General features: G+C 42.1%; 1 protein-coding gene across 1 annotated transcript in view; it reads left to right on the plus strand.

Moving 5' to 3' along the window:
• The window catches only part of DRAXIN (dorsal inhibitory axon guidance protein), a 39,717-nt gene extending 33,548 nt beyond the window's left edge, over positions 1-6,169 (plus strand). Inside the window, exons 6-7 of the mRNA XM_072608873.1 lie at positions 316-405; positions 5,434-6,169. Coding sequence (XP_072464974.1) covers positions 316-405; positions 5,434-5,546 — 203 coding nt within the window. The 3' untranslated portion in view covers positions 5,547-6,169. The remainder of the gene's footprint in view (positions 1-315; positions 406-5,433) is intronic.
• Positions 6,170-14,082: the final 7,913 nt, after the last annotated feature.

The following is a 14,082-nucleotide window of genomic DNA, read 5'->3' on the forward strand; positions in this document are numbered from 1 at the left end:
ATTCTCTCATTCTGCTGGGCCTGCCAGTTCTGTCCTGGAAATGGTCGCATGCAGTTTAGTTTTCCTCAGTGATCAATAAGTAGCCTCCAGCAGCTGGGCATCTTGGCCCTCCCGGGAGAGAGCCTCTGGTGACATCCCTCAGTGAGCCCAGCATGACGTCTCTCCAGACCAGCTGGCCCACACACCCCCCTCTCTTCTGGGGCTGCGTCCCTGACATGGAGATGATGGATTCCCTTTAAAGGGGGCAGTCCCTCGGGGAAGAGCAGGGAGAGACTCTCTGCCTGGCGAGTCTGACCATGCTTGATATCTTGGCAGGGTCATGCTGTGATTTACGGGAACATCTCTGCAAACCTCATAACCGGGGCCTTAATAACAAATGTTTTGACGACTGCATGTGCATGGAAGGTAAGTTCTCTCTAGCCTACTGCTTTTGGCATAGGATGGGGAGGGAACCAGGAGGCCTTATTTCTCATACTGTTTTCTCATAACCAGGACTTTGGGAGGCATCTGGGTAGAGGAGATAGATTTAATATTTAATTCTGTTTATACATATTGTTTTTTCTGATAGAATGTAAGATTCTTGAGGTCAGAGATGGCTTCTTTTTTGGCTCTGTATCTCCATTGCCTAACTCATAGCAGACACATAATGAATGCTTGTTGATTGATTGATTGGTAGACTTGGAAGTCAGGAAGATCTAGGTTCAAATGCTACAGGAAGAAAACAGGAGCCAAATAGGAATCACCCACTCCATCCTCAGTAGTGTGATGGGTATAGCTCCATACAACAGCTTTGTTTTCTCCCTGGTGTCTCTGTTGCTTTGCTAACTTGAGGAATTCAGGCTGTGGCAGAAGGCAGGAAACCCGACACTCCACACCACCATAACCATGACCTCCACAGTGGCCGTGTTGTGTTCCCTGAGGCTCCTCAGCATGCTTCCAATTCTTCTCTTTCACATCTTACCTTTTCTCCTGTCCCTTAGAGAGAATTTTCAGTCTCAGGCTTTTAAGTCTCCCTAAGAAGAAGGGTTTTTAATGAACCCCTAGTTAACTATTTGACAGCGGAAAGAACAATGAATTTTAAACCAGAAGATAGAGATTCTATAGCCAGCTTGGCCAATAACTATGTTTGGTAACAATAGCTTATATTTATTTATATAGCACTAAAATTTGTAAAGTATTTTGTATACATAATCTCGTTTGGTTCCCACAACAATCCTGTGAGGTAGGTTATCATCCCCATTTCACAGATGAAAACTGAGGCTTAAAGCTATCACCCAGCTAGTAAGTGTCTGAGACAAGATTTGAACTCAGGTCTTCATGAGGATCATCTCCTTACTAAAGTGCTCTAATGCTTTATTGTGGTACACAGGTGACCCTGTGTTCTTGAAGGCTCTACTTTCTGAGTTTCCACTCTCTGGTAGGGTCTGAAAAGGTTTTGAGTCTGGCTCCAATGGGAGGTAATTCTCCAAGGACCAGCCTTACTGAGTTCAAGGAGGATTGTCCCCCAAAGAGGGGGATGCTACATGCTTTGGCCAAGAAAGGTCGTTCTAAGGGGAGGAGAAATCTCATCCTCCTTCAATACAAAAAGACCCCACAAACATGAAGGACCAAAATATGATTCTCACCATCCTTCCCATCTCTCTCCATGCACAGACTTATCTATTGTTATCAAACTAAGTGGGAAAGTGGACAGAGCACTAGACTTGGAGTCAGAAAGGCCTGAGTTCGAATCTTGATTCTATCACTTGCTAGCTATATGACCCTGGGAAGGTCACTTAAATTCTTTGGGCCCCATTTCCTCACCTGAAAAATGGAGATCATTATAGCAACTGCCTCACAGGGTTGTCATGAAGGACTAATGACATGCAGAAGAAATGGCATTGATAGAGGGAGTTTCCTTACTGAGAGTCCCCCATACAAATTAGATCCCAAATCTAGTTTTGAAAAAAAAAGTGCTATTGTAGTAACAAGTTCATCAACTCCATTTAATGCCTTTGTAGCTAGGTGGCACAGTGGATAGCGTGCTGAGACTGGAGTCAAGATGTTGTTCAGTCACTTCAATCATGTCCAACTCTCTGTGACCCTATTTGGAGTTTTCTTGGCAAAGATACTGAAGGGGTGCACCATTTTTTCTCCAGCTAATTTTACAGATGAGGAAACTGAGATAAACAGGGTGAAATGACTTGTCCAGGGTCATACAGCAAATAAGTGTCTGAGGCTGGTTTTGAACTCAAGTCTTACTGACTTCGGCCCGGTGCTGGTGCTCTATCCACTGCTACATCTAGCTGCCCCAGCAAGACTTGAGTTCAAATCTGGCCTGCTAAACTTACTACTTTTCCTCCTTATTTTAGTGACAGACCCTCAGGAAAACTACTCCAGGTTTAGCTTGACTTAGCTGTCTCAAGTATTAGTACCCTCCACTATTTTTTTCTTGAAACATAACCCCATTTCCCCCAGGGAGGAGGTAAGGACTTAGGTAACCCTGAGCAAGTCACTTCAATTCTGTTTGCCTCAGTTTCCTTATCTGTAAAATGGGGATACTAATAGCACCTGCCTCCGGTTGTCATAAGAATCAAATGAGATACTATTTGTAACTTAGTACAGTGCCCAGCATATAGTAGGCGCTATATAAATATTAGCTTTTATTATTATTTCTAGCTATTGTATTTATTACTCATATTATAAAGAGTGATCAACACCATTTTACTGGTGTAAAAGACTCACCCTGTTGTTGTCTATTTGGAAGCAGCAGCAACAGGCGAGATCAAGGCAAAGCCAGCAGGTTGCAGGTTGTTCTACTTCCTCTTGCTTTTGGGGTGCCCAGATAGACTGTATTATAGCCCTCAAGCCACCTGCCTGCTTCCAAGGCTCCATCTGCTCAGTTAATCCCTCTGAAGTCAGTCTCATGTGACCTAAGCCCCTGCCTCCTCCCTGGAAGTGGGTTTAGGTTTCTTTTTATTGTTGATATTTCTTTTCATGTAACACATTATTTTTTCCCCAATTATATGTAAAAAAAATTTTAACATTTTTTTAAATTTTAAGTTCCAAATTCTCCCTCCCTCTCCTTACCCCCTCATTGAGAAGGCAAGCAAGTTGATATAGGTTATACATATACAGTCATGCAAAACATTTTCCTATATTAGTCCTATTGTGAAAGAAAACACAGATCAAAATGACAGAAACAAAAAGGAAAGTCCAAAAAAAGTCTGCTTTGATCTGCATTCAGACTCTATCAGTTCTTTCTCTGGATATTGAGAGCATTTCCATCATAAGTCTTTTGAAAATGTCTCAGATCACTGTATTTCTGAGAATAGCTAAGTCATTCACAGTTGATCATTGTACAATAGTTGATACTGTATATGGCATTCTCCTGGTTCCGCTCATGTCACTTGGCATCAGTTCATGCAAGTTTTTCCAGGTTTTCTGAGAGCATCCTACTTGTCATTTCTTATAGCACAATAGTATTCCATCACAACTTATTCAGTTATTCTCTGCTTGATGGACATCTCCTCAGTTTCCAATTCTTTGCCAAAGTGGGGTTATATTTCAAGAAAAAATAATTAGTTCAGGGTATTAATCTTTGAAAGACCTAAGTCATATGCTAAACCCAGAGTAGTTTCCTTAAAGGTCTGTCACTAAAATGAGGAGGAAAAGCGGATAGGCTCTGAGAAATCAGTCTACATTATAGAGTAAATAGCAATCTATGAAAAGGCAGTTGAGTTCCTAGCTACTCATGAACAATCTTTCATGCCCTGAGTATAGGAACCTTGTCTTGAAGTCGGAACGTCTGGTAGAAAAGACATTTAGTGGCCAGGGCAGGAAAAAAAAAACACCAGAGACCTCTGTTTTCATTAACAATATGAGTAAATCGATTCTACATATAAATCAGTCAACTATTATTTATCAAGTGCCTACTCTGTGCCAGACACTATGCTAAATGAAAAGCAATAGACAGTCTCTGCTCTAAAAGAGTTCATGGTCTAGTGAGAGAGACAACAGACAAATAATCACATACAAACAAGCTATAAACAGGATAAATTGGAGGTATTCAAGAGAGGAAAGCGTTAGAATTTAAGGGGGGATCGGGAAAGGCTTCCTATAGATGGTGGGATTTAGGCTGAGGTTTTCAAGGGAAGCTGGGAGGAGGAGACAGAAATGAGAAGGGAGAGCATTGGGGGCATGTGGGACAGCCAGTGAAAATGCCAAGAGTTGGAGAATGATGTGGTTTGTGTCCATGTTCCTGGATCAAAGAGTACATGGTGGGGAAAGGGGAGGCAAAGTATAAGAAGACTAGAGATGGAGGAGGGAGGAGATACAAATTATGAATGGCTTTGAATACCAGAGAATTTTATATTTGATCCTGGAAGTGATAGAGAACCACTGGAGTTGATTGAATGGTGTGTGGGGTGGGGAGAGAAGTGTCACAGTCAGACCTGTGATTAGGAAGATCACTTTGGCAAATGAGTGGAACATGGATTGGAGTACGGAGATATTTGGGACAGGGAGACCAATCAGCAGGCTCTTGTAATAATCCAGTTATAAGGTGATGAGGTCCTACACTAAGATTGTGGCAGGGTCAGAGAAGGGCACATGAGAGAGATGTTACAAAAACAAAATGGACAAGCCTTAGCAATAGATTGGATATGGGGGACTAGAAAGAGTGAGGAGTCAAAGATGACATCCAGGTTGTAAGTATGCATGACTGGAGGATGGTGGTATCCTCAACATGGAAGTTAGGAAGAGGGGAAGGTTTAGGGGGAAAAATAATGAGTTCAGTTTTGGACTTGCTGAGCTTAAGATGTCTGCAGGACATCCAGTTTGAAATGGCTAATGGGCAGTTGGAAATGCAAGATTGGAGCTGAGCAAAGAGATTAGGTCTGGATAAGTAGATCTGAGAATCATCAGCATGGAGATGGAAATTAAATTCATGAGAAATTATGAGATCACCAAGTTAAGCAGTATAGGGGGAGAAGACTTGGAGAGGGCCTGGATAGAGCCCTGGTGGAACTCTCAAAGATATTGAATAGGACCTGGGTGAAGATCCAGCAAGGGAGACTGAGAATAGGTAGAACCAGGAGGAAATAGTGTTGAGGAATCCTAGAGAGACAAGAGTGTCAGGGAGAAGAGGGTGATCAACGATGTTAAAGGTTGCAGAGAAACCAATAAGAATGAAGATTGAGAAGAGGCCATAAGATTTGGAAATTAAGAAATCATTAGTAACTTTGGGGAGAGCAAACACATATCCCAGGGCAAATACTCATCTGTAGAGGAACTCATAGGATCCTAGACTTTGAGGTAGAAGAGACATTAAAAGCCACTGAAAATACACATGTGTGTGCATACTTAAGCACTGTGTGTGCACATACAGAGCCTGTCTCTTCCCCCAGGACAGATGGCCCCCTTCTTCACTCTTCTGTTGTATACTTTGCACAGGGCTCCGCTGCTACGCCAAATTTCACCGTAACCGAAGAGTCACTCGAAGGAAAGGACGATGTGTGGAACCAGAGTCCGTTAATGGGGAGCAAGGATCGTTCATTAACGTTTAACCTACGTAGGCGATGGCCAAGTTTCCCCATCTGCCTGTGGATTATGCCCTGGAAGGTTTGGGGAAAGGGGCAAATTATTTAAAACTGGCAATGGGGAAAACAAAAGAGTGAACCAGATGGTTGTCAGAGATTCTGAACCTGGATGTCTCAACTATGAAAAGAAAATGATTGGAGAGTGGCATCTGAGACTCATGGGGCTCAATGAAGCATTGGACTGCTCAATGGCACCAACACAACCATCCATTACTCCAGACACCCTACTTCCTTCATTTTCTTCCAGACATTTACATTGGATGGCAATGCTAAGAGTGACCTCTACTGTCTCCAGGAAATACTGCACCACCATCATAAAAGTAAATGTGAACTATTGGCAATATCTACAGGAGAGGAAGGGATAACTCATCAGCTTGGCTCTTCTAAGAAAGATGATAGTTTAGTACCAACTTGGAGAGGGGAGGAAGGAAAGATGAAAATTTACTTACTTTCTGTGTTTTTTTGCTTCTTTGGTGGGAGAGGTAGATATATGCCTCAGTAAAGTCTATGGCTGGGTTAGGTAATAGGGTGTTCTTGCTGCCTTCCTCCTGTAAATCACAGTGCACTCAATAAATGCTTGTTTGTCTGTACAGAGTGACTAGGTAAGACCTGGTCCCTGCCCTCTGGGAGCCTCCAGCTTAAATGCCAATTGCTCTTAGTAGGTGTACAAAGATTCTATGAGGTCCTTCCGGTATAAATATGATGCTACTAACTCAGTATCACTGGTAAGTATGTGGTTTTGAGTTCATTTTTTCTCCCAATTTTTAGTTAAATCTGCCATTTTCTGTCCCACACTCACTTCTCCAGCCTGTGTGTCTAAAAGCACATATTTGTGAGACAGTTAGCTAAGAGTCACCACCATCCAACAGAATAGAGCTAATTGGGTGGCCAGGAGTATCAAGTCCAAGGTAGTCAGAATTCTTGATCCCCCAAATAGTTTATTCTAAGTATGGACCACATCATTAGAACCCAACAAAATCTGTCTATATGATTCTCAATCTTATCTAGAAATTTGAATTAGGATGCATTAGACCTATGGAGATTTTCAAGATCTCTCTTTCTTCTAGGCGCAGGGGAAGTCCAAGGTCTAGTCATGCAATGTCTAATCACCCTTAATACCAGGAAGTTCTTTCTAATGTCTAAACTAAGTCCCTCCTGATGTAATGGAAGTCTATTTCCTCTAGCCCTAGTCTCTGTTGAGATAGAGGCCAGCCTGATGCCTTTCTAAGAACCATCCTTCACAGAGTTGAGGGCAATCACCAAGGCTGAATAAGGGAGATGATAGTCCTGTTTTCCTCTGCTCTGATTAGACCAATTCTGAAGCATCATGGTCCTTTTCAGGCACCATGTTTTATAAAGGATATTAACAAAATGCAAAGTGTCCAAAGGGTGATCAAGCCTTACATGGATTGGTTAAAGAAACTCAGGTTGGTTAATTTGGAGAAGAGAAGACTTAGACCAAGGGTTCTCAACTTTTTTTTGTATGTCTTGGATCCCTTTGGCCATCTGATGAAGCCTGTAGACTCCTTCTCAGAATCATATTTTTAAATGCATAGAAGAAAACACAGAAAATTACAAATGAAACCAATTAAATAGAAATTCAGTTATATATGTGTGTATACATATGCATAGATATATATACATACATACACACACAAATATATATATATATTACATATACATACTCTTTTTTTAAAGAAAGTTCTTCAGATCCAGGTTAGGAAGTCCAAACTTAGAGGAAATATGAAAGTATTATCATATGAGAAAAGGATTGGATCTCTTCACCTTAGCCCCAGAGGGCAGATCTAATGGGTAGGAGTTACAGAGAGGTAGTTTTAGACTCAGGGAAAATCAAAACTTTCTAACAATCAAAATAGTCCCAAAGTGGGATAAGTTCTCCCTAGAGGTAATGGTTTCCCAACCACTGGAAGGAGGGTAGGTCATGATATCAAAGAAGGGATTTTTGATTAAATGAAAGTTGAACCTAACCACCTTTGAGCCCCCTTCCAGCTCTGGGATTCCATAACTCTCCCTTCAGCCTTCTTTTTATATAGACCAGGTGTGGGGAACCTATGGCCTCGAGGCTACATTTGGCTCTCTAGGTCCTCAGGTGTGGCCCTTTGACTGAAACCAAACTTCACAGAACATAGGGTCACACTTGAGGACCTAGAGGATCTAGATGAATATAATTATCTAGGTACAGAAGCAAGAGATTTCAGGTGCTAAGGCACTGCTCAGAGGGAGTTTTGTAATGTCATGTTAAGAAGTCCCAAAAGAGCAGTGCTGACCCAAATCCTCCTGGCTACCCAGAAAAAAAAAAAGATAGAAGTTGCTACAGTGATTGACACATTTTGGAGTTTTAGGCTCATGTAGTGAATAAAAGAAAAACTGCGTTCAAATCTCATCTCTGAAACATACTACGTGTCATAGCCCAGGGCTATGGGACTCAGGTCTAGTCCTATCAGTGATCTGAAAAGGTGTATTGGTAGAGATGTTTCCCCACCTAGGGATTTCCCATAACCAATTAAATCACAGGTCCATTCCCTACCCCATCTCCTATAATAAATTCACTTGTCATAGGACTTTCTTTAGCCAGTCTGTCAATACATATTGAGTGCCTACTGTATAGAGAGCTATGTCCTAGTTGCTATGAGGAGCACAGATGTAGTAGAAGAAACATCCCCTGTTCCAGAAGAACTTAGGTTCTACAGGTCAAACAAATATTGTACCATTTCATTTTAGCTGGAAACTCTAAGATGACTTAGAGGGAACTAGTACCTAAACCAGACTTCCAAGTTTTCTCAGACCACCTATTATTTCAAGAAATATCCAATAAATCTAATCACTGATCCCCAAGAGAGTTAAAGCCTGGAGTTCATGAAGATAGGATCTGGCCCGTAGCTGGAGAGACAAGACACATATGTGAAACCCAGAACACATCTGTAAAGCAACATCATAATGTATGGAAGAAGAAGAACGCAAAAACCAAGCACTCAGATGATATAAAGAGACCATTCAGATGAACTAGAAAATAAACTCGTTTTGGCGGAGAGATTATAAGGCCAGAACTGGTTTAATTGCTCCAGTGTTTTGTCCTCTTTGGCTTGTCCTAATTACTAGGATGAATTTGGGGAGGTAGCAGAGAATTAACTCTTTCTCTGCAGAAAGTGTTTGGTTTATAGTGGAACCCAGTTCACTTCTACAATAATTATCAGCTGTGAACTTCTAATCTCCAGGACTCAGCCCTCAGCCTACAGTGTCTTCTGACCTCCCTCTTCTGTCTTCTAAGTTGGAATTGATTTTCATTGATGAGAAACTCAGTGAAATACCCCTGATCCTGGGACCTTTGGTCATTCAGTCTTCTGAATTCTTGGGAACTTTTCTAATGAGATGCGTTTTCCTCTTTAAAGGGGGTAGGGGGCCTTTGGTGGGAGGGAGGGAGAGTTGTCACCTTGTAGTCCTGTGGTGTGTTGCATGTATGTTTTATTAAATTGTAAATAAAGAATTGATAGTTCATGACTGGGGGGGTAGTCCTGATATTCTGTCCCTGCTGCTCTGGGCAGAGGTGTCTGTCTACACACTGCAGCTTTAAGAGATTACCTGGAAAGCCCTATGATTCAACAACAATAATAGTAGGCATTTATTAAGCAGCCAGGCAGGTCACTTCACCCTGTTTGCCTCAGTTTCCTCATCTGTCAAATGAGCTGGAGGAGGAAATGACAAACCACTCCAGTATCTTTGCCAAGAAAACCCCAAATGGGGTCATGAAGAGTCAGACATGATTGAAACAACTGAACAACAAAATGTGCCAGGCTCTGCGCTAGATGTGGGGGACATGACAAAAGTGGCAAAGCAGTCCCTGACCTCAAGGAACTTACATTCTACTTGGGGATACAACATATAAGCAGGTAAGTAAACACAGAGGTAGTGGGGTGTGGTGGAAAGAAGACGAGACTTGGCGTTAGAAGACCTGAGTTCAAAACCTTTTTCTGTTGTGGTGACCCTGGGCAGATCCTTGACCTCCATAGTCTTCAGTTGTCCTCATCTGTAAAATGAGAGAACTGGACTTCTAGAAGGATCTTCTAAGGTCTCCCTAGGTCCCTTAAATCTATGATTCTCAAATAACCTGAAAAGAAAGAGTAGGAAAAGGACAAAACAGACGAGAAGGAAGGCGGGAGTTGAGGCGAGCCTTGGCACAAGGTTGGGATTCTGAGGAGTGGACATGATGGAGGGCTCCTTTCTAGACGTGAAGGATGCAGGTAGGAAATAAATGTGTACAGAGTCCCAACATATCTTTGAAAGAGACAAACCATTTTAATTGCTCATGTAAACAGGAAAGAACAAGTACACTGTTTGGTTAGTGTGATGTACCTGTTGTTCAGTCATCTCAGTTGTGTCTGACTCTTTGTGACCCCGTTTGGGGTTTTCTTGACAAAGATACTGGAGTGGTTTGTGGTTTCCTTCTCCCGCTGTTTTGACAGATGAGGAAACTGAAGTAAATAGGGTTAAGAGACTTGCCCAGGCTCACACAGCGAGTAAGTGCCTGAGGCTAGATTTTTTCCTCAAGTCCTCCTGACTCCAGGTCTGAAGCTTTATTTGCTGCACCATCTAGCTGCTCCATATAACTGCTACTCCAACTTGTATGTAAGCTGGAGCAAACCTCTTCTCAGAACCCTTGGGATTCGAGAAATTTAAGAGAAAAATAGGGGCTGTTTAGGGAGAAGCCTGGGAAGGCTCAGATTCTGTTTTGTGGAGAAGCAGTAGTTAACTGTGAAGGTAACAGGCAGTGGCGTATTGATAAATGTTTAACAACTGTCTGTCTAGGAGAGAGAGGGGAGGGAATACACACATGACACACTTTCAAGTTTAATCCGCATCATTCACACTTTCTCCAATCACTTTCTCAAGTCAAGACAATCAATAAAATGATAAATCAAGCCTTGATTTAGCGTGTTTGCCGATTTCTGAAGCACAAAGGCTCACATTAGAAATTGAACGAGCAGTTCTCTTGAAGCAGCCTGAGATGACTACCCTCACAGCCTGGCTGAGACTTCAGAAGGCCAGATGGAAAGAATGCTCTCTCTTTAGGATTCTAGCAGAAGCCAGGAGGTAGCGGATGGATCCTGAACATTATAGGCTGATAAATTCAAACCGAACACATGGAACCCAGTCTCCAAAGCAAACACTATTGTTATCCTGTTCTTGGAGAACTGTGAATTTCTCAGGCATGATGGCTGAACTGTGTGGGGCAGGTGTCAGGGATATCTCACCCAACTGCTTTCTAGCATGGGGTCTCTGGGTACTGGAGAAGGACCCCCTGCTGAATGACACACACAAGGGAATGGGCCAATAGCTATTCTTTGCCAAAAAAGCTTTTATGAAATGTTTACTATGCATGCAGTATGCTAAATGCCAGAAATACAGATTAAAGCAGAAAGACAATCCCTGCCCACAGGAGTTTGTAGTCTAATGAGAAAAGACAATATATCAAAGGAAGCTGAAAAGGGGAAAGTGAGGAGGGAAAAGGTACCCTGAGGGGTATGATAAAGAAAGTCAGAGACTCAGGAGAAGAGCCTGGAGAGTCTGGATTTCTCAGGGCTAGGGAATGTTTGTTTTCTGGGAGCAGCTTAAATAATCTTATAGCCTAACACATGGTAGGTGCTAAAATAAATGCTTATTGATTGAGCCCAGAAGTAAGACCAGATAGCCCCTTCTATTTCCTGGCATGGCAAAGATAGGGGGTAGGGTACTGGGGTGTTACATGAACTTAGGGTACACCTGCTAGAACCTTTGAAAATGACTTAATAGAAAGTTATCTGGGTGTGGGTGATACCTGAAGGAAAATGGATTCGTCTTCTCTAAGGATGACTGTCTTCAGTACTTGGATGACTTTGTTAACAGAGTGTAATGCAAATTGTGCTAGGCTTGGAATGAGAAGACTTGAGTGTTCTATCTCTTCTAAGCATTTTTTACCCCTGAAGGTAGACACTCCTTTTCTTTGCTTTTGCATAGCTATTTACCGGATTGCACTTTCTTCTCACCTCTCACCTCTTATCTCCTAGAATCTCTTAACTTCATTTAGAGCCTAACTCAAGTGCTCCTTCCTACCTGAGATGCCTTTTTAATCCCCCTCCTCCACTTCCAGAGTTCTCTCTTTTTTGGATTTAGGGCTGGAATGGACCTCACAGGTCACCTAATCCAACAGCCCAGTTTTATAGATGAGGAGAAAGACGTAATCAAGAACGATTGATGGATCCAGGGATATAGCCCTTGACACCAAAGGAATTCTGCTAAACTGTGTTTATATTTATCTAACTTACTCATGATGACTACATATAGACATTCCTGGGCTCTCCTTGTCCTGAATGAATGAATTGAAAAAGGCTTCTGCTTTCTTTGTCACCTTACAATAAAAAGAAATATACAGACACAAAGTCCTACTCACTTCAGACCACTCCAAACTGATTGAGAATTCTGAACAAAGGTATTCTGGGTGGAATCATATGCCAAAATCAGTATATGATTGGAAACCAAAGGAGGCAGAGAATTGGCAATGCATGTCTCCTTGTATCCTCTGTGTGTGTGTGTGTGTGTGTGTGTGTGTGTGTGTGTGTGTGTGTGTGTGTGTGTGTGTGGCCCCTGGTGATTTATGCATTATTTATAAGTCCCATAGTTAGAAGCAGCTGTCACTGTTTCTGTTCCTTGAGATCCAGGACCCAACTAGTATGGGGATATGTGGAGTATATAATGATCCTTAGAGCAGTCTTTTTCAATTGGTACATTGCAACTCATTGGTGAGTCATGATATCCTGAATTTCTTCGCTCCTTTTGGCTAATTCTAGACTCGGAGTGGGGAGAAAGACAGTGAATAAAAGATGGGGAGTATATGTACATGTGTGCCTTTGTTGTTTCATCAAGCAGCCATGATTGGCGTGGAAATTCTTTTCCCCAATCCATCTATCTCTCATTTCTTTAGAGAAGTACCTGTGCTAGGTAACATTACTAGCAAATACCAGAAATGCAAAATGAACAAAAGCCTTCCTAACTCCCAGTCTAGCCTTCTAGGCTAGGCCATTCTGCTGTGTGTGTGAGTGAGTATATAGTACATAGATAAAAGGTGTAGGGCTGCATATGGACAAATGATCTACTGTCTGGGGGAACAATTAGAAAGGAGAATCCACTATGGGTCTGAACGTCCAGTTCCCAGCTCTCCACACTGTGTCCCAACAACCTCTGCCCTCCAAGGAAGAAGATTAAGATACATTCTACTGAGTGTGGATGGCTCTCTTGGCTGCCCTTAGAATGTCTCCACCCTGCTCTCAGGCTATCACCTTCACAATGCAGCATAGCTAGGTGTTAAAGTGGAATAGAGAGCTGGTCTGGAGAAAGAAAGTTCTGAGTTCAAATCTAGCCTCAGGCATTTTGTGTGTCCCTGGGCAAGTCACTTAAGCTCTATCTACCTTAATTTCTTCATAATGGGGAAAATAATAGGACCTACCTCCAGGGTTGTTGGTATAAAATAAGCAAATCCTTATAAAGAACTTTGCAAACCTTAAAGCAGTACATAAGTGCTATAAATGTTGTTGTTATGAACCAGTATGGTTTAATGGACAGAGCACTGACTTTAGAGAGAGACCGTAGCGGGTCTCAATCCTTGTTCTGTTTACTAACCATATAACCTTGAACAAATTATTTTCCTTCTCCGGGTCTCAGTTTCCTCTTCTGTAATGGGCAGGACAATACTTACAAGGATATTATGCTGAAAGAACTTTGTAAATTTTTTAAATGTAATACAAGTGTGAGTTATTAGTATTGACTGTGAGTGAGGATTTCCTCTTAGAGTGAGGGAGGAGACTGGTAGGTGAAATCCATTTGGCTTCCTTCCCTTCCAATGAGTTTAATAATTAAGTAACTGCAGAGATACAGCCTGAGGTGGTGGATGAAGAGCTGTCTTGGGAGTCAGGGAAATCTATCTCTGAATCACAGAGATTGTGTGGGCAACCAAGGATCTCTTAGCCTCTCAATCAGTGCTCCGTGGACAACTCTGCATTGGCAGAAGGAGTTTCCTCACTAGGAGCTTCCCACACCAATAAAACCACACACACACACACACACACACACACACACACACACACGACAATGCGGTACACTTGATCTGTAAAGACAAATTGTCCTTAAGGAGCTTATGTTCCATTATGTGTGTGTGTGTGTGTCTACAACATGTACATAAATAACTCTAGTAGTACAAGGAAAATTGAGAAAGAAGACAGCCCTATGAGAAATTAGAGTTAATGGTCCATTCAGCCTGTGGACACCTAGGGATCCAAGGTAAAGAGCAGTGTCCACGTCTGCTTGCCTTCAAGAAGAGCTTTGACAATTTCCTAATACCCTACAGATGTCTGTTCAGATACTGTGTGACATAGTGGACAGAATGTTGAATTGGCATTTAGAGAACCTAGATTCAAATCCTACTTGGGGTAAATACTAGCTGTTGAAGAGTCAG

This window comes from Notamacropus eugenii, chromosome 5 (genome assembly GCF_028372415.1).
Source record: "Notamacropus eugenii isolate mMacEug1 chromosome 5, mMacEug1.pri_v2, whole genome shotgun sequence".
NCBI lineage: Eukaryota > Metazoa > Chordata > Mammalia > Diprotodontia > Macropodidae > Notamacropus > Notamacropus eugenii.